This window comes from Paralichthys olivaceus, chromosome 11 (assembly GCF_024713975.1).
Source record: "Paralichthys olivaceus isolate ysfri-2021 chromosome 11, ASM2471397v2, whole genome shotgun sequence".
NCBI classification, from domain to species: domain Eukaryota; kingdom Metazoa; phylum Chordata; class Actinopteri; order Pleuronectiformes; family Paralichthyidae; genus Paralichthys; species Paralichthys olivaceus.
In genome coordinates, this window is record NC_091103.1 from 22,844,771 (window position 1) to 22,866,942 (window position 22,172).

General features: G+C 39.7%; 1 protein-coding gene across 12 annotated transcripts in view; it reads right to left on the bottom strand.

Annotated features, from left to right (window-relative positions):
* tenm4 (teneurin transmembrane protein 4) overlaps nucleotides 1-22,172 on the bottom strand; it is a 159,138-nt gene that overhangs the window by 103,395 nt on the left and 33,571 nt on the right. For all 12 annotated transcript variants that reach the window (XM_069534265.1, XM_069534264.1, XM_069534263.1 and 9 more), the window contains exons 2-3: nucleotides 19,897-20,183; nucleotides 18,700-18,972 (exon numbers count right to left, since the gene is read on the bottom strand). In XM_069534265.1, coding sequence (XP_069390366.1) covers nucleotides 18,700-18,972; nucleotides 19,897-20,119 — 496 coding nt within the window. In that variant the 5' untranslated portion in view covers nucleotides 20,120-20,183. The remainder of the gene's footprint in view (nucleotides 1-18,699; nucleotides 18,973-19,896; nucleotides 20,184-22,172) is intronic.

Consider the following 22,172-nt stretch of genomic DNA (forward strand, 5'->3'; position numbering starts at 1 on the left):
AAAATCCATATGGGTTCACAAATCTCTAAAGCCTCAGGGTATATTGTGATATCATCCAACACGAAGCTGTGTCACAGTCTCTTCAAAAACCACCAAGAATCAGTTTCTGGGAAAAGGCCACATAAATCATTAAAAAAGCCATTTTTGAAAATGTGAAATATTGACAAACTATCAGCTAATAGAAGCATCAATACTGCAAAGTTTTTTATCAACAGCATGACTTACAGCTGCTTAAGATATAGAATCTCCCATTTGTAACATCACTTAGATACTTATACACCTACATAGGAACATACGAGCAGCAACTATCAGCTATTTCTACTGCAAATTATTCAGTTGTTTAATTAATAAATTGATCATTTGTTAAAATAAATGCATTGCATATTTTGTCTAAAGCTCTTAACCCCAAAGATATTGAATTTACAATCACAGAACAACACAGAAAAGCTAATTCTCACATTGAAAAGGCCAGCACTAACATTATTAGCAATGCTGACAATAAATTCCACTTTCAAAATTGCTTTGTAATTCATTTTACATCAATCAACCAATCAATTAATCAGCTAATTACCCCAGCACAAAAATTACAAAAGGATTTGTGCTCCAAAGACATTTTAAAACCTCTGTATATTATGTTAATGGAATTAATCTGTGTATGCATTTGTGAGTGTGTGTGTGTGTGTGTGTGTGTGTGTGTGTGTGTGTGTGTGGTGGTGTATATATGGCGATGAGTGATGAAAACTTCAGCTCATGGCCACGGTCACTGCAAACATTAATGTAGGGACTGTGATGCAGAATCATGCACTGGAAACCATGTGCATGAGAGAGAGGCAGAATCAGTCATCACTACTGCAGGAAAATATACATTTAATTCATTTGTGTTTAAGTTCTTTTGAGGAAAGTAAACTTCAGAGCGAGGACGCCATGAAGAGAAAAGAAAATGGAGTGAGAAGAGACAATATCTCTCCACTGAAGAGTCCTTAGTTTTAATCCTCTCTCTCTAAACCAAGCTAATCGTTCTCATTTCGCCTTTAACTGCCATGATTTCTGAGGCTACACATTGAAATTCAGATGGATCAAAGGAGACGAAAGTCATCACTCTTCAATTCATCATAACCACCCTGGTTAAACGCTCTGCATGCTCACGGTACCGAGCGTGGTGAAGCAGACGTGTCACTCCACGGCGGCAGCAGGAACTATCAAGCAATACAGCTGTGGGGGAGCATTTGTAAAAAAATAAAAAGGAGAAATATCTCTACGGCCTTCCTGTAATGTTGACTGACGCCATGAGGCACACAGAGCATGCAGAGTGACTCAGAGTGGCATCATCACTCTGCTGCTCCTGTAAAATGAACATTCTGATGAAACTCCATTTTTATTCAGTGCAAACCCGACACTCACATCTTAGTTCGAGGGGTTAATTATTAACCGATTAACACATTAGACAACAAATAAGAATTTGGACAGATGTGCACCAGACTGACCCCACAACATGTTGATGTATCTGAATGACCAGAGCCGGCCTGTTAATGAGGGTTGATTGTACATGTCGGCAGTTTGCTCCCATGCACATTGTAGTGACTGCGTGGCCATCACGCCTGCAGGAATGCGCGTTGCTGCTGCAGAAAGGTTTGCTGACGTCAGCCTGCCCAAGATGCTAAAAACCTGAAGGTATCGACATTTTTACGGTCCACTGGATCTCTCTCCCAACTGAGACAAACTGTTTATGCTGCTGTTTGCGCTTGTTAAAATGAACCCCTTAAAAATGTTTGCATTAAAGGCGTCGGACACTCGTCCATTAAATAACCTTTTGATCCCGTCGGTTTATAAACAGTTAACATGCGTCTGTTATCTGTTTGAAAATGAATTCAAAATGCACAACACATATCTTTATATTTAGTAAATGACAGTGTTTTCAAACTGGATATTGATAGTAATCACAGAGGTTTGCAGTTTGGCTGGATTAGTAAAGTGTTGTATAATTTGTTTGTAAAATTTAATTATGGGAGAGGGATTCGCTACAACCTGTGGTAGAGTGTTCAAAGCTATCGTCATATGTTCAGCTGTTTTTACGCAGACTGCAGCATCCTCCTCTTCCCTGCTGTTCTTACTGTACACAGAATGCTTGTGTAGGTCACACTGAAATGCACAGATCTGTTCTTGTGTAGGGCACATGGCAGTAATCTGTATTTCCTGAGGTGCAGTGGGATTTATTTCTTGCCTGCACCTTCTTGGTGTTTTGCAGTGAACGTCAGTAGTGTGCTGCAGCGTTGACACAACCCTCAGTGTCACTGGCAACCATGGAGAGCAGGACATTGTTGATTTACGTGCCAACAACTCACCACATTTTCTCTTCTCACCCTGCCTGCTCACACTGGCTCCATGGCACACCACAGCTGCAAGCATGTTCTGTGAGATTCCCAGCACTAATTGGAGGAAGCACACCTTCTTTAAAAATGTCCATTTCAGCTGATTAATTCTCTTTGGAGTCGCATGAAGGCATCAGGTATTTATTCCTTCTGCAGTTTCTAATTTGAGTGGCACACATTGTGAAAGTGCAATTACGCATCACCACATCGTCTGATAACCTTGATTAAATCTCACAATGGGCTCTTGCAAAGTCGCCACACAAACGTCTGCGTTCTTGTGAACTGTCAGAGTTATATTTCGTTATTCTTCATAGTCTGACGCAGCTTTGAATCACTTGCAGCATTCGGGACACAGGCGTCCTGAGGACCTTGTTATAAATGTCTGCACACTGTTGATGTTAAACTAAATATTAAGGGTGGGTAATCATAATGAATCATGATCAGGGTGTGCTCTGGAGTTCCGGGTGAAAAAGAACCTTGAGTTTTCATGTTGTTTAGACCAGAACACTTAGTCATAGTAACTCCTTTACACAGTAGTGTGAGTGTTGCAATAAAACATCAGGGATCTATTGCAATTCTGTTCAAATGGGAAAAAGGAAACAGTTGGTTTAATAAATAAGCTTAATATGCCGAACCTAATGCAAATAATAGTCTATTAATTGGCTTACATTTGCCTACAAGGGACTTTGGCAGACAAGGTACCTTAATTGGACATTTAATAGCTTTTAAATGCCTTTGCAATTTCTCCTTTTCACATTTTACTTCCTCAGCCAATTACGTCCTGTTGCTCGTCTCAAGTGTCCCAGTGTTTACAGTGCGCAACACGAATGTTCACAAGGCTGGATCAAGTTGTCCTGGAAATGTCATGCAATACAAAGGTGTTAGAGCCACTAAACCCTTGAAAGGAGGCTCGATGCCCCTTTTGATTTTTGATTTTTTTTTCTCCAAACTCACTGGCAGTATTTGAGCTGCCATGACTGATTAAATGTCCCCTCTTGCCTGTGGTATCACTGCTCTTTGTTTGGATTGATCTTCAGAGTGTGTGCGTTAGTGCTGCCTTTGTGCCGCCGGCAGTCTTAGAAATCTGATGTGTGAGTGACGTCAGTGAGGAAATTAGGCTTTACATAGGTGTTTTTTCAATGTGACAGGAAAGATGGGGTAACTACTGGCTAACAGACGAACATACTGGTGAAGGTTGTGTGATGTGACTGTAGAGAGCATTATATCATAAACATCAGATGGTCTTTAATACTATTTGCTGTATAAGGACTGTGTGGACCGTTCTGCAAGCACCGGCATGGTGTTCTTTGGTTATGTTGGATTTACAAGATATTTATTTTCTTGATTTTCAGACATATTATTTCCAGTTATATTTTCCCATGAAAACCCTTTTATGTGTGTAATGTGTGTATGCATATAAACTGTTTAACCAATAGGTCAAGATTATTTTTGTTGGTTAATTAATTTGTTTCAGTGAATGTGAAAAAGTAATTGTGGAAAATAAGCTTGAAAAATAGAAATTAGACGATTTTAAATGTTGTGAAGATGGTAGTATTGTCAAAAGCTACTTGCTTTAACATTAGTTGACCATACTGAATTATTTAAATTTGAAAAAGTTCTGCAAACTTGTGTGCACATTGTGTCAATTAAATAACAGTGTGAAATATAAAATGTGTGAAACAAGTTAAATAAAGCTGTGAAACCAGTTGGGTTGCTTTAGATTTAACATCATGTTTCGTCCTGTGAGGTTGTAGCTCAACTTAAAAAAGGATGTTGCATATACTTTGCCCAATTTATCACTGATAATGTTAATTAGTCACTTTCCATTTTTTTTGTGCTTGATAACAATACTAACAATTGTAGCTGGTCAATGAAAATTACTAACTATGTATTATACATACATAGACTTATATTATATATTCATCTTCCATCTTAATGAGATGCCACTGGATTCACGTGAGTTTATCAGATGGACAAAGCAACGTTTGAAATTGCAAATAATCACAATGTAGCTTGAATAAATAAGATGATGCTAAATGAGCTAGATTCATTGTAGTGCCAAAAAGTAATGACATTTATTCAATCTCTAAAGGTTTTGAAACACGTGAAATGCCTACAAGTTATTGGTGTTTTTGCTCAGGTAATAATTACCAGACCTCTCCAGGCTGTACAAACATGATAGCTTGATTCTGGATTTTGCATTATTAGGATCCTGAAATTGACATAATTGTTTTCTATTGCACAGCTGCAAGCCATGACTAGCCTTTTATTAAATAATTACTTGATAGGTAATCTAATCTAAATTAAAAAAAACAAAAAACAATTGACCATGCAGCACAAAGGGACAGTTCAGATAAAGCCGTACACCCAAAGCATCAAATGTATGTGATAAGCTGCATTGTAATTTTTGTGTAAACATTATAGACGTGTGTTTTTAATGCATATTGTAAAATGACAGTTTTTTCACAAGAATTTACCCAGTTGATGTGGTGCAATTTCATGGATTAGTCACAAAAACTGCAGACGTCCGTAGTCTAACACTCAAACTGTCCAATGAGAAACACAAATAGACACATTTGAAAAAAAAGTGGAAAATGAAGTTTTATGGATCAACATCGGAGAAACGATAAAGATTTCTCTGACTCTGGCGTTTACCTGTAGAGGATCAATATCTATACAGTAAACATGATGTACAATAATGCAGAAAACTAATTGTAATCCTGCACCTGTAAATGTTTTTGTAGACATGCCTACCCATTACTGAGAAAATGGAAATTATAAATGAATGTAATAAAAAAGCATTACCACACAATGCACAATTCCATTTATGGCTGACCCACAACATTTTTATCAGCACTTTAAACCCAGCATCCATTAATTACAACTGCTGTTTGCTCTTTAAGAGATGCTGAAAGCCAAATTATAAATTCTTCGCTAATATGCAACCAAAAAACAAGCAAAGGAAATATCTCTGACTATAACTACAGCTGTCGTGTTGCCTGCCGGACACCTTGGACAACAGAATGAGAATCATCCATGTCATCTGCATCACTATTCTGCCTCAACAAGCATTTTGCAATACTATCATTACGTTAGATTACAAACAAGGAGGATTTACGTCTCACGTGTAAAGTCACCGTATCACGTGACATTAAAACCTCACAGGAGCAGAGCTGCTGCAGTTTTCTGAGTCAGGTGCTGCAGTTCTGCTCCAGCTGAATCACCCCTGTGACGACAGAACGCGGCCCGTTATTGGCTTAAGGCTTCTCTGACGTGTGGTGGGTTTGTATTTCAAGAACTTAGGATCTGTTATCTCTTCCAAGGCGAATGCAATATATTTGATCTCCACCTTCTGGAAGATCATGTTTTAGATATGGGCACCAACACGATAGTTTTAATTTCAAGGAGCAAAGTTGTTTTGTTCAGGAGTTTGTCACTGTATGTTAAGGTTATAAAATTGCAGCACATTCTGAATCAAACAACCTGGAGTTGTATCTTTCTTGTTTTATAGTCACAGTTTCAGGACTATTTTCAACTGGGTTTGACTTTGGCTTCAGAGTGATGCGTTCAGGAGTCATTCTGAGTAACTTTCTTTATAAAGGGTAAGAAAAAAAAACAACTTAATATGAAAAACAATTTTTCACCAAATATTCATAATTGCAGAGATCCAGCTGACTTAGCAGTACAGCATGTTTATTACAACTACCAACTAGGATGAATCAGATCACATGTACATTACGGAGCTGGTTAGACCTCCAAAGGTGCACCTGAACTAAACCTCATTTTCGTCCCTATTTTGGGACAATACATTTTTAACATTTTTAAAGTCAGTTTTTCCTTTTTTAAAGATGTGTTCTCATGAATTGTCTATTGAGCTAAATTAAGTAGAACCACATTTTGAGAGAAGAAACTTAAAATTGATGAAACATGATCATGTAAAGAACAAAAATAAATACAGTGCTATGAATCTAAAGGTACAGTGTGTAGAATTTAGTGATATCTAGTGTTGAAGCTGTCCAGTCTGGACTAATGTAAAAAACATGGCGGCCTCCATAGAGAGGGTCCCCTCGATAAATAAATAAATAAAAGTAAATATTACGTATTTAAATATAAAGGGCCTTTTCTGGGATAAATAAAACTACAATTTGGATGAAACGAACTAGTGAAAACATCATGAGGATTATTCTACATATATAATAAATATCTGCCAATAGTTCCCTTTCAGCTAAATCTTACACACTGGACCTTTAAGGTTACATACCCTGAGGTAGAAACGTGATTTAGATGAAATTAGCAGTTGTCTCGTTTTCCATATGTTCGCAAGCCACGGATCTCAGACACATCAAACATATGCCACTCACTCTTGTTTAAATGACACCACGTTAAGGATGTAATTACTCAGTGATAATCTATTCATCTGCATGATGGAGAAGGAGCAAAACAGTAACACACAAACCTCAGCACCCAGCACAATACATACCTAGGAATATAAATAATATAAACCTGGGAAGATGAAAAGAAGGCCAGAGTGGCTGGGTCTAGAAATGGCATTTCTTCTCTGGCTGATTATAAGCACAGACTTGCTACACAGTCATCCTCTGCCGTCATCTCTGCCTGGCTTCTGCCACTCTCATCCACCGAGTCCACTCTATTTCTCTTGTGCTGGAGAGACGGCGTGCCCCGCGCTCCAGCCGAAAGACACCATCTGTTTCTACTTCTCTGCGACGAACAGGATGAATCAGGCTGGAAATGTGAAATTGAAACCCTAAACGGAGCGAATGGAACTTTCTTGTGTTGGAGGAGAAACCTCGCTGGTGCTCCTGCACCGCGAGCTTCACAGAGAAGTCTAAGAGGAGCAATTTCACCTCCTACAAAATGTTTAGTGGACACATAACTGGAGAACAGAATGAGCAAACTCCTCTTGCAGAACTGAGGAATAACAATTTTCAAGACTCCTTACTCTTAAACTCCAAAGCTCAATTTTCTTTGCGCTTTACTTCACTAGTCTTTTGAATCAATGTTGGTTCTGACATGGTCTGACGTTGCTAAATCCCTCCATGCAGCCCCATTCAAGCATCCCTGGGGCTTTTCTTTGTTCAGGGATAAAAAGTAAAGGTTCCAATCTCCTCACCTCTGGGCTGTTAACAACATCCTGCAGGCATGCGATGGCTGATTTTGAGGATCTCCTGGTGACAGTTTGTGACTAAAAATGTGACAGAATTCTCATCCAACGGGCTTATAAATGCATCTGCACCCAATCCCGACTTCAAAGATGTGCACATGCTAATCAGCTTTAAATGGATGTTTCTAGGCCTCTATCTCAGATAGCTTGATCATCAACTGAGCCGACTTAAACTGCGGCTGAAAAAACAATGCTAATAGTGGATAATTATCAGCTTTTACTCCGTCTGCACTGGCTGCTCTATTCCCACTCCCATCACACACAGAGGCTGGTGAATAAACACAATGACATGAATAAATAATGACCCCACAATCCTCTTAAGGTCCCCGAATAGTGGGGGGAAAATAGACAAAAGTTTACTTTTGGTGTTTGAGAGCAAGCGGAGCCTGAAATTGTAAGCGACTCATTAGGGCTACATGTGGCTTGCCTGGGGCCTTGCTGAACAAAGATGGCAAGATCCCCATCCTGTCATTCCTCGGCACATTTTAGGCCTGGCCTAATAAAATTCTAAAATATACCCTTAAGTAAAAGCTACACTCCCAATAAAAGATAGTAAAGAGCTAAGGCACTGCCTCAAAACAGCTGCAAAACCATCAGTGCTTCCAAACTTCTGGAATCAAAATGTTATGAGACGGAGTGAGGGAATTCTGCGAGTGTTGAGACGGCCACGTTTCACTTCATTTGTACAGATTTGCCCTGTTGTGTATAAACATTGCAGTGATGTGTAGGCACACCTCTGTCAAAGCATTATTTCCCCCTCTCATCATGCTCTCCAGATAGCTTACATAAAAGCCCACTGTTTTTCATTTCAGACACTTTGTCAGTGTTAAAGAATTGATTTTTGAGTGCCTCCCAGCTCCCACTGAGTGCATGACAGTTCAAAAGGCTATCTAAAATACACGCTGTCAAAAAGCCAGTATTTCTAAGTACTTATATAATTCATGCCATGGTAAAACTTGAGCTGGTGAGAGTCTGCAACATGGCAAACAAGGATTGTTTATAATGGGAGTAGTTCGGAGAATTTAAGAGTGGCACGGCTCTGACGTTGAATTGATTACTTGAACAAAAATATGGATCCTGATCTCGTGTGTGAGCAAACATCTACGTGCATCTTTCGCCTTCCCAGAAAAAATACACAAGTATGTATTGAACGGAGTGGTAACGACAAGACAGCAATAATAAAAGAGAATGTATGCAGACCTCCATGTAATTGTTGAGGCTTTGGCCAAAAACGAGGTAAACCAATTTAAATGAATCTCTTCCACTGAGACGATGAATAGAAATATCATTGCCTTGGGTAGATGGGAGTCCGAGCAACTGGAGATGGGCAACGGCATGAACACGACAATTAATCCTTTAACATTCTGTCAAACCTCCAGTCAATCAGAATGCAAATTTCAAATATATTTTTCATTGCTGATTATTGAATATTACTCACCCACATGGATATTTTGATTAAAGGTAGTGGTAGTCAGGAGTACCAGTATCCTGCAGCGTACTGTTTTTATTGTAACGTCTTTATGAGGCCACATAACTTTCCAATGAACACGATAAAACAAACACAACTTTGTGTCGAGGCTGTGATAAACAAATAAACTAAATTGTCCTCAGCTGATCCACAGGAATGGGGTTAATTAATTAATTGATCCGTTACAGCAATTTGAAGCCTGCTCCACAGTCCTTTAATCACTGCACTACAACTTTTGTTTGTATTGTTCCTTGTTATTAACATTGCTGTTTTTCAGAATGAAATGCATCTTTGGTGAATATGTTATTTCCGAATGCTTCAAAATGGCAGAAGGCTGTAAAGTAAGTAAAAGGTATGTTGTGCTGAAACCTGTTTTCTCCACTTTCAATTTTAATGACTGATTTTCTTTATATTTAATGCCGGTGTTTTCTGTTTCTTTTCCCGCTCATAAATGCAGCATGTTATACTTCTGCTTTATTGTCCTGTGTATACGAAGTGCCCATTCAACAGTAAACAACAGTGACTGGACCACACCGTACAATTAACGGTCTGTTGAAATAATTAAAATAAAGAAATAAATAACTTCCCGCATTTTATGATGCCCTAATCAAATCACTTTTTACAGCTTTGCAGTTTTCAAGATTAAAGGGTCTATGTGTAACATTCAGAAAAGCTTTATTATTAATGACACTAGTGGCCATTAAGAGAACTGCAGTACGCATCTTGTTAGGTATCCATGGGTTGGTGTGTCAAAATAGTCAAAATCAAACATTCATTACTTATTGATTTCAAGTAACCAAGATGCATTCGCTGTATATTCTCAAACCATGGTGGAAGGATCGGCAGGTAGTTGGGGCTGTAAAAGGAAGAGAACTTCTGGCAATCTCTGGCCGTAGCTACCAAATGCTAACATCCGCTGTGGCCACATTGCACGCATTTAACAAACTCTGACAATTTGTCCCGACTCTGACATTTGGGGTCATTCAGCACTTAACGTGATAAGTTGTCGACCTTTAATAATTAATGAAAATACTATCATCATTTTTATTGGTAATTCATATTTTGTCAATGTAAAACTTGGTGAAATTACAATAGTTGGTGTAATGGTGGTTAGCACTGCACACTCTTGGCACTGTAGGGAAACAGACTCCCAATTAAATGTATCTGACTTGACGAGCGCAAACATCACAAACTTTGGATTTTCCCAGATAATTTGGCCCCGAGTCCTTCACATAGAAATAGGACCACAGATTGACTGGCAACCTCGAGTTGGGGAAGATTTCATTTCTTAATTTATGCTACAATCTGTTTGCTAATTGACGAAAGGAATGTAATTTAGCAACTCCATGTAAATAGCCATAAATTCTTACAAATACTCTATTCAAACTAAATAATTATGTAAGATCATAGTATGACTCCAAGGTTGCATGAGGTTATTAGACTGTTCCTCTTCAAATCCTCACTGTTGCCCCTTTACTGTCTTTGAAGCAAGACTGACACCAAAAAGATGATGAAACCTATTACAAGGGTGGAACATGAATACATTTAAAAACCACAAAAGTGAAAGTCTGACCCAGGATTGAGAAGCACAAGCGTCCATTTAGTGTTCGCTAACAAGCCGTATCCTGCAGACTGTTGCAAGGTGAAATACGCCGAGATCAATCCATCCACTTCAAAAAATACTCCCAGACATCAGGGAAATCAGGACATCGGGGTCATCTCCCAGAATGTAAAACAAATTATTGTAATGTAGCTTATCAACATAAACAAGGTTAGGAGAAAAAGACAATCTTTGATCCTCGCCTTCCTGTTCCTGCTTTTTTCTGTAGGGTTTTTAATGTCAGTGTTTATCAAGCAGCTGACTTAACATCCATTCCTTAACTCGGCTGGAGAAATGGTTCTGTCATTTCCCACTGGCCTCAAATGAAATGCAAAAACTAAATCATCCCTAAACCACTATGAGTGCTCAGTCTGCTTAAATTGTCTCGATAACCTTACGAGTCTCTTTGCCAAGCATTTGATTGTTCACACAGTGCAGGCCTCGAGGTTTGGAGACGGACAGGATGCAGCTCTGGTGTGACCCGCTGCAATTTATACAGCTGAGATAAGACTTATGTTTCTAGTGTGACAGCAGCACTTAAGGGGCAGAGAGGGGGGGAAATCTAGAGCTTATGTCCGCAGCTATTTTCTTCAACATGCACAGGATGTGAAATTTCACTGTGCCCTGCTACTTTCACCAGGAACAGAACAATCCAGGAAGAACCTGAGCTGTCCGGCACTACAAGGTTGCAAAATCGCAAAATCCTGCGTGGGCCCCCATATCTAAGCAGAATAATCTTATTTTGAAATGCACAAGACTGATAAGACCCTGAGAGGAAGAAGTGGGAGTGTTGCAAATAATTAATAACACAGATATATGATCATCAAAGTTATCACACACAGGATCCTGCATCCCAGGTGGTTCAAATCGAATGCTTTCAAGTTCAAAAATAAAAACTTGAGCTAATTGCTTTCACTAAAGATAGCATTTAAAACTGTCTGGAATTCTATGTCAAAAGTATATATAGTGTTACCAGCAAAAATATCAAATAACTGGGAAATGGCCTGTGTCTATATCGAGCTTTTCTCGTCTTGATGACCACTCAAAGTGCATTACGGTGGTTTTGCCATTAACCCGTTCACACACACTCAGCATCTGTGTGTGGCACTGTCTCCATTACACACTGCTGGTACGACAACTGAGGGCCAGTTTTGGTTTCAGTATCTTGCCTCTGGCACATGGAATAAATGAGCTGCGGATGGAACCAACCGGCTGGGTAGTGGACGACCCACTCTACCCCCTGACTCACAGCCGCCCACTAATAAGATAAGTTGCATTAAGATAATATCAATCATATTGTTGTAGAAGGTCTGTAAAATTATAGCATTTAATGTTATTTTTAAAAACAACTGAGAAATGACAGCTAATGAAGGTTGGTTCATACCTGATCAGGTCAGTATTATGTGCAGATCCAGAATATTAAATCTTTGCAAGGTTAAGCAGGGAAAGTATTCCCTAAACCGACCATGAATATAACATGAGCATAGATAAGTGACTGTATGTTAAAAATGAATATTGCTCGGCAGACAGACAGACGTTGTGAGGCTGTGTCGGGATGATCCTCCGCGGACGAGGGCTCATCCCGCTCCGTGTCTTGCGCTGAGCTGTAGCGAGGCCCCTGAGCCCTGGTTGTAAGATGGGCCCTGATGTGCTGTTGGTTTAGACTGTCAGAGGCACTGGCAGGGAGTGGGTATGCAACTCCACAGATAACAGCCCAAAACTGTCCACACGGGCCTCTAAAACCCAGCAAATTAGCCTGCAAATGAGCCAGAGAATATCTCTACTAATCCATGATCTGAGCAGAGACTCTGCCAAAAAAGTAAACAAATAAATAACTTCACAAGAAATAGTGGGGGTGGAAATAACCGCGGCTGGGAGCTGGGAAACCACTAGTGACTTCTTTGAAGCATCATTCTGCCTGATATTCTGCTTCCGCGACACCCGTGACCATTTCAAAACAAGCTTCCATGTCGCGCTCAATCTGGATGCAGGGAAATTACAGGACCCAGTATTACAGAAAACAATGTCCCCAACAGCAGATGATCACAGTCTCCGTGTCTGTCACAGATGCCAAAAGGCGACGATGCATCAGGATACCACTGTTTTACAAAAGAGATTAAACTCATCTCTGCAGGACGACTGCTCATTAGCAATCCCAACTGTGTTCAAGATATTTTATTTAATTGTTTCTGGGATTCTTTATCAGGCAACTTTAGGCAATTTGTTCATAACTCAGAAAATACAAATCATACTGTTTTACTTGATCTTGACTCTATAAATGAGTTTCTTTAACTATCGTTCTGTAATTCTGGTCATAAAAGTGTTTTCTTAGAGAATAATGCAAAATTTAGGAAAAACTACTTTAAGAGAAATAGGTTAATAAAAGCAATGTGCGGTCGTCATTTATGTTGTCAGATTAACCCGTGCAAGATTGTAGTTTTGTCCAATACACGAGCAGATTTAGGTTTATATTACTGGAGGTTCTGATCCTATGTGATCTTACAGAACATTCTACAACATTTAAGAGAATTACAATCAAGAGCTGTAATCAATAGCAAAGCTTCCTTATAGTCAGTTAAAACATTTGCTTTAGTCTATTAAAACATTTAATGTGAAGCATCTTACTCAAAATATGTCATTTATATGTATATATATAATATGAGAATAATGACATTTTAATGTGCACAAAGTAACCTGTCACATAAACATACTGATATGATAATGCTATACTATAAATATATATTCCCTTTGCTAAAAAAAACTTGATTTAACCAATAAATGCTACTGTATAAAACAATCAAAATAAATGACGCAAAGGCTTTAGTGACTATATTAAAATCCATTTAAAATCAAAAGAGCAATTTTTTGTCAATGTTATTTCAAATTAAAATTGTGAGACCCTGTAACAATGATACGCTCACATATGAGAATAGATTTTTCTGTATAATGGTGTAATTCATAATTTGATGTGGTCATGCAACTTGTTCTGTGTTGTTTATGTGCACATGTTTGGGCACAATCACAAGAAAGCCCATCTCTGTGGTCCAACCACACAGCTTTAAAACACACCCTCACCCTTATACAGGAAATGTTTAATTGGAAGTCTGATTTCACTTCACCCCAAAAGCTCCTCATGTTGTGGTCAAGCTCCAGGGAATACGTTCTCTTAAATGTGGAACATCAAAGAAATGTGCTTATTCTCCTCAGGATCACGAAGCATCGACAGCATCATTTAGATGTTGCAGCACTTTTCACTGGTTTTACATTCTCTTCGTCAATTTAGGGGAAAAAAATAGAACCAAGCATTTAACTGACGAAAAAAGCTAATTACCTATAATAATAATTATGTTGACCAATCACCCTCAAGCTCAGCAGGTGATTTTACTACACAACGGAAATGTGGCTTGGGCCAAGAATAACAGGAGCGAGTAGAACTGAAGACAGGTTCCTTCAATACTTCATTATCAAACACAGTCAGGGGACAGGCTGATGTATTCCCTCCTCAAATTCTAAATGATTTGCTTCTCACAGTCCTTCATCCTTTCAGAGCTGTGACATGTGTCGACATCCAACACCTGTCCCTCAAACAGGAGTCATGCTATGTTCAAAGATTTAGTAACTGAGCGCCACCCCGGAGCTCTTAACCTCAACCTTTCAGCAGTTCAAAGTTTCGGCAGCGAGGGAATAAATCATCGTCACTGTGGAATACACGGCGTACGACACGGATAGGTAAAGTACTTCTAATTATTGCTATAATGCTATATTTGTTGTATTATGAGAAGCTTTAAGTATGATTCGAAGAGACAGAAGGAATCAAGGATTAATTCATAGCTACTATTAGTAATTTTGTGTAATAATGTGCAAAGCAGATAAGCTTCATTAACATAACGCAATCTGACTAATAGAAGTTGGCATTTATATCTCTATATGGAAATCTAAGGTTATCAGCAGCAATGAAGGGAGGAAAGAAAACATCCCTATCTTGACAGCTGTAAACAAATCTGTGTAAAAACGCAGAAAAAAATAGGGCGTGCAGGGTAAATCCTGATGAAAAGGACCGGCCACTTTTCATCTGACAACTCAACGTCAATAACGGTTGCGCTCGCCCCGGCTAAAAGCATGATCACATCAGCAAATTAGCCACGATGTGCTTTGAAGAAAGGTAAAAATGCAGATTGATGACTTGTTCTTAATCATGAAGAAAAAAAAGCAGAACTGAGTTAAGAAACAAGGCGATCATTCTTCTTCAAGTCTTTTTTCTTCTTCTTGCTTGCCACTTGATATCATTAGTCAGTGTTGTAGATTGTTGTTCTCAGCGTGATAAAAATGTAAAATGGGAGAAAGACTATGAACAACAAGCCACTTAATATATAATATACTTTATATAACATTTTGTATGATAACGATCAAGCATATGCTTTCTAAAAACATCCTTATTTCAGTTTTTCACGATCCAACTGGTCCCTGCCTCGAAATAAAACATGAAATTGCCATTTGTATGTTCATTATGTCCAGTATGCTTTGATGCGATTCCCTTTGTGCTGTCATAAACCCTCTCCTCAGTGCAGCAGCCAGACATTCAGCTGGCACTGAATGGATGGATACATCACACCAATTCTTGCATCACCCCCTGGATACCTGTAAGGATTTCTGAATCAGGCTGGAGAATTTACTGAGGACTTTTTAAAAGCACAGGAGGAGCTGGCTCCATCACTCAACCTGCTTCCTGTATATACACTCGTTTTGTGATGGTTGTAAATGGGACATTTGCCATCGGGGCTGCTAATCATGTATTAGTGGCTGTTTCTGTAGCACATTCATTGTTATAGTCATCAATATAATTACTGCTACTGGTAGAACTCTGCTAAGAGAGCATATTGTGATTTCGTTGGTGCTGAAACCAACAGTCAAGGCTGTGCTCTGATGAAATTTGAATGAATTTGACAAATATCGGAGTCAATTTGGAGACTTCAGAAGGGTGTGAAGATCTCAACAGGGACACAGTTCCTTGAGTGTTGCAGTTACTCAAACTGAAAGGTTGTGAAAGGACTTTCACAATAAAAAATTCAGCGGAGCTCTTCGAGGCGTTGCCCTGAAGCGATGCCTATACAGCTGGCAGGATTTGAGTAGTGAGAAATAATTAAAAATAATTAGCTCCCAAAAATGTTACACAGTGGAGTCCCACATTGGTATTCATTGGCAAAATAAAGTACAACACCATACTGCCCCCATCCAGGTTAGGCTGGGGTCTCTCCGTGTGGAGTTTGCATGTTCTCCTCATATATCCAGATATTCTGGAGGTGTAGGTAAATTGGGGAATTTAAATTGACCATGGGTGTGGTAGGTGTGAGAAACTGACCCCCCCTCTTCTGAGGTACAGGCTTGTGAACTATTAGGGGTCTAAACCCTCGGAGCTAAATTTTACAGTAATTTTTAATGACTTGTCAATCCTCAAATCCGGTTTGCTGAAGGCATATATACACACATATATATATGCTACCTGTGTGTGTGTGTTTGTGTGTGTGTGTGTGTGTGTGTGTGTGTGTGTGTGTGTGTGTGTGTGTGTGTGTATTCCCAGGAGGAGAGTGAAGGAAAGAAAAGTCAGTACACAAACTAACCAGCCACTGGAACTAATGACATTTTGTCCGTAGAAAAACACCAGTGTCAGTCACACAAGCATTTTTCCTATCAAAAGGAACTGCGTAGGCCTTAGCCACATTATTTTTTCTCCACAGGTTATGGAACCCATGAATAACAAGAGTCTCTCAGCAGACTTTTGTGGCTGTATCTCCACTGCTGGTTCTCATGGTTACAGAAATGTAATAGTCTCGACAAGCAGTGGGGGAAGGCTGAGATTAGAGCACACATCTGGATAAGCTTTAATGGGCCAAAACTCAAAAACAGCAGCACTCTCCCAAACAAAGCAAGTCGGGCCGGCCTCCTTGCTGCTCAGCCTCGGTAGGATGTGCAGTGACTCAGCAGTCACTGGCTGCTGGAAGTGTTCTTAAGGGGCTCCCTATGGACCAGAGGCAGTATGGCTACAGGATACACACAAATACCTCCATATACTGCATTATTAATACTAACCGACCTGCATATACACATATGGCGAGCCATCCATACATGTTGACAGAACACACATGTTCAAACTCTAACAGTAGGTGTTGAACATTATTGCTTTTCCAGTGCTAAAAACTGCCAGTGATTGTCTTCTATCAGTCATGCAGCACTTTAATAAAGTCAATCAACGTAGCAGCTAATGTTCCATCATTTTATCACAGCTGGAATACATCTGGAGTTAAGAGAATGTCTTGTTCAGCAGGAGTTTTACCTCACAGCGTGTACAGTAACGGACGCCTCTGAGTCACATGAGCGTCAAAAAATATTCGCTATTGCTTATTTGCATGCATTAAAACCAGGGTCAAGTAAGTCACACGTGAAGAGGCCAGCAGCTTGAATAGATTAAAGCAGAGTAAATGGTTTGTTGATTCGCAGAGATTAAAGCACACACAAGCAGGTCTGCTCAATGGATTTTAATTAACTTGCCATATATAAATTGTATGTTATCAGGCATTACTGAATTAAACACTGAATACAAGTGCTCTTTCTGCTTGGGTGAGTGGAATAAAAAGCTACTTAGAATCTCGATTGGGTCTCACAGATGCAGCGTGATGCCGTAGCAACGGGTGCACGGAATACATTCCAGCGTATACACCAGCCCACACCCATCCGAGGAGATTCTCTTTAATTATGTACAATACAGCCAAAATCCAAGTCCCCTGGCATCTCAGATGATCAAGAAGGGGGATGCCATGTTCTCTCCCTGAGTCATTCGGGCAAATGGATTCCACTTCCAAGAGTCATTTCTGTCAGTTATAATAAGAAGCTAATACATAATGTGACACACTCTGAAATGCAAAACTATTCACAAGGTTCTTTGCAAGGCCGTGCAGGGGCAATTAGAATTTCGCTGCTAGGCCCTTGATGAGTTTGACTATCTCTGAAGTATAATGTATGCATAATGTGAGACAGAACTTAAATTTTACCGCGGAGCACCACTATAGCAGAAAATTAGGTAGGAAAAGAAAAAAAAATCCAAGCTGGCAGAAACTCAGGTAAACAAATGCAGAGAGGAGTTGGCATTTTAAACGCAAAAGGGCGACGTGAGTAAAGGAAACCTGTCTGCCAGGTACTGCCTCCAAAATGTACTGAATATACTCCGAGAGCCAAATAAGCAAGACAAATAAGCGCCTGGGGGACGGAGCTGAGAATCCAAATGGTATTTCTGCTTCTAAACAGAATTCTGTAATATCATTACTTCATCGTATGCTAATCTACAAACTGAATAAGAATACTGTATCTTCAGCAGAACCGCTCATATCTCCTGGCTCATTCTGGCACTTGACACGGCTCATATTTACATATTATCTGAGCTCATGTGACCTGAGTAAGCACACAGGCCACGTCAGGCCCTCAGGGCAAATTAGAGATACAGAGCTACGGAAAGATAAACTCACTACATGTGGCTGCACTTTTCCTGGCACTGATGTCAGAGGAACCTGTCGGACTAATTTCTATCAAAGTTAACGTACCCATCCACATAAGAAATATAGAGGGAACAAAGTGATCCAAGAATGATGAATATTGTGCTTGTACTGCAACAATAGTAGTAGTTGTCTTTTCATAAAGAATCTAAATCCTAAATATATTGGTCTGTAGCCAAATTTGGAGATGGTTTACAAACAGCTTAATAAATCTGTCAACTTTAATTTAGTCAAACAGAAATAACTCCAGAGAATGAAAAAATATCCAGAAATGTTCACAGACGGAAAAGATGCAGCTCATCTAGTGATTGTCAAACACTAAACCAATCCAAATCAACAATAACACATAGAGCAGTCTGGTCCGTGTTGTGTTCTTTTTGTCTGCCTCAATGAACAGAAACATGTTTGAAAATATGCATATATCCGTTCCATTTCAACTCCCAAATCAAATCCACATGGTGAAAGTATGCAGTGTAAAATCAGGCAGCCTGATAAGGGCTGGCAGAGAAAAGTGAGGGAGAAAAAAAGGTCCCTACCGTTTTCTGTGTTCTCGTGTTCAGTGTCAGTGAGAGTTAGGTTGGAGTTGGCCCTGCTGGAGAGGCACGAGCTGCGGCCTGACTTGGTGTTGCTGCGTCCCCATAATCTGACGGCGTGCTCCGGTGACATAATGCCGTCCGTCTCTGTGTCGGCGTCCGAGCCCACACTGACGGAGTAGTCGCGGTGCGGCAGCCCCAGGTCAGTCCTGTACGTGGCTACATGGGATGGGAGGGCCTCTCCAAAGCCAAGATCTCGGAGGGAAAAGTCTGCCCCTAAAGCGAGCCATAAACACAAAAAGCTCTGTTAATTAAACCTGCCACTAACTGCATCACTTAACATAATGAACTGTATTCATAGCAGAATGAAAGACAGCAATATCCCGGCCTTGAGACGTGGAGTAATCATTTAAAAGTTTCACAAAGCAAAAGCTGTGAAGTTATGTGAAGATGCAGGTGCATTTAGGTTTTTTAAGTCACTATGCATGAGACTGCTAAGTGATTATGTGTTAAATTTGAAAATTGAGATATCTGCCTCTTTAATTTTCTCTCTATCAAAGTAATAAGAATAATCACCACGAGGCAGGAGACACAAACCTTCATGATTTAAGACTCTCAGAAGATTTAGTTAAATTTAAATAAGAAGAGCTTTGCTCTTTTTGAGTTTATCCACCATAAAAGGTCAATGATGCACATAATTGAATATTAATTTGAACTTTATATTTATGTATATATATATATATCAGCCTAAGTCCCACATAGTTTTTTCTTTCCTTCAGTGCAAACCGCAACATCATGCTGTCGTAATCAAGAAGCATACTATATATTTTATATAAATGTATATCTGAACTCTGAGGATCAATAATATATTTAAATGAGCAGGTGAAGATATACATGAGTCCCATGCAGTTTTAACGCTGGCATGGAAAGTTCAGCCCCTGGGCACCTCTGTTAATAGTTTAACTATGCAGAGTGACCTCTACGGTGGCTGAATGTGAATTACCCAGAGACGCCTTAATGAAAATGCACCGATGCATACATTGAGAGGGGAGCAACGTGCCCTTAAAATAATAATTGGCCTTTTCATGCCACTGTGCCCTGCTAATTTACTTATCGATGAACAAAACCGGTATCAATGACAATCACTTCTATTTACGTGATAGCACAGTATATCAAATATTTGGAACAGCTAAGGCTGACCTTGCCGGCTGAACTCGTCCACTTCGTGATGAACCATCTCTTTAACGCGGCTCCCGTAGGCCATCCTTGAGTCATGGTCAAAGGCCTTGAGTGTTTCGCTGGAGCTGTAGGATTTGGGGTTGGGTTTTCCATCCTCGCTGTCGGCTGAGGAGCTGGTATAACGGCGCTCTGTGTCCTGCCGGGCAGTGAGCGAGCGGTAGGGTCTACGTTCCTTCACTTCCATGGCTTCCTCCACACTATTTTCAACATCAAATGAGGGTTACGATGGCGTTTCAGTTTGAGGGATTCTGAAGAAGAGAAACAGGAAAAAATAAAGCTGTAAGAAAAGAGGCTTTGACAAAAGTGTTTTTTAAATAGAATCTTGTAATGCATGTCAAAGGTAAACATTTAATCACTTGCAACCATGAGTAACTATTACTTTGAGAGGCCTAAAACTAGTTCACGTAACACACAACACAGATACACACACACACACGCACACACGAGGCAATCAGGGGAATAAATAAAATGCAAGTACATGTTCCAAACAAGCACTGCACGCAAGCCGCAGCACACAGACACGAGGAACCACCAGGATTAGATTTAATACAACATGGCACAACAAATCTTGCACCTATAAAGTTTACGGTACAAGTCTCCCACAAATATTCCATTTTATGTGGCACATAGAAATACTGGGCCTCCAGCATCGGTAAAAGTGGCAGGTGTCCTTCCATGAAATGTGTTGTTTATATGTTACAAATCATCACCAGTAGAAAACCGAGGAGCCAAACTAATCCAGGGCTAAACTCAACCAGCAGAGATGATTATAATCCAAAACATAAAACTAGAAATGTCAAAGAGCACATTGAGTATAAGATCAATAGAGAGAGGGGATTTCAGCACTTAGCACCGAGCTGCTTTTTATTTTTTTGTATTGAAGGACACAATATTGAGTAATCTAAAAAGGACGCGTGATTAAACACATTCAAATATAATTGTTCTTGGTTTTGCTCTCTCTATATACACACACATATATATACACTCTCAGTTAAAAACATCAAAAGCCTTTCATCTCAGTGCAAAATAACAAAAATCTGGTAATGAGTGGAATATTATTGTAGTTGACTGATGATGCCGAGGAAACAGCTCATTCTGAGCGACCACACGCTTTAAAGATATTGAGTTGGATTAACAAATGTCAATATGGATGTAAACTTGATTAAAGGCTTGGTCACTGTTTACTCTGAAGCTCATTTACTGACCATCAGGGATTAATGAGCCAGATATTGCAGCAATACTGTATATTTCCCTGCTGCTTCCAAATGCAATGACACGACGACATGTCCATAATTACATGTCATATGAAGCATATTATTCATGCAAGATTCTTCTCCGACACCACTTGCTTACCACCAGTGAAGAGTCAACAAAGACAACACAGCTCTTTGAAAAATAGGTGATAACTTTTTTCCTAGAATTTTTGTTCAGACAGGGATTTCTCCTCAAGATAAGCTCTTTATGAATTCTGTATGAGATTTGTGCCGGACAAAGCAGTAAACAATAATCCCCAGTGAACTATATTTGCCCCTGCTTCCAAAAAAAGACTTTGTATTTAAGACGGCATTGTTGGGTTTGTGGGTTTCTTTTTGTACGTATTGACAGCTGAAAAGATCCCAATGATTAATGACTTGGGGCCTCAATAGCAGGACCTCCGCCACATGGGGGGTTGTGGGGGAGGTGGGGGTGTGCCCACTCTGCAGCCGCAAGAGCACTTCAGCTGCTCTCAAGATTTCAGATGCGGCTTGTGTGGGTTGCTAATTTTTTACCTTTTGCTCAAGATCCTTGATGCCATGCAAATGTGAGAGAGCAGAGAGCAAGCAGCTTTCTAAAGTTTGAAGAATGTTCTGTAAAGTGCATTGATTTTGTTTCCAAAGAGCTGGGCTCAGTGCTCTGGTCATCTCTGTTCCGAGGCTGCCGTTCCTCCTCATTATTAATCGGCTGGTATGCAATGAGACGTACCTTTGAGGCCATGGGAAACCGAGAGAAGTGCTTCAATGAAGCAACAGGCCATGCACAATGACGGATGATATGGGATGCAAATGCAGGTCCTGGAAACGTATCCACCTCATATCCAGCTGTAAGAGTTTTCACACAAAGATACTGTGTAAAACTGAAAGTCCTAAATCGGCAACATCTGGCATTATTATTGCAATTCAGCGCCAGACAGCAAAGCTGTTGTTTTTGTTCATCTGTCTATGTCTAAATCCTGAGAGAAAGAGCCAAAACAAAGAAGA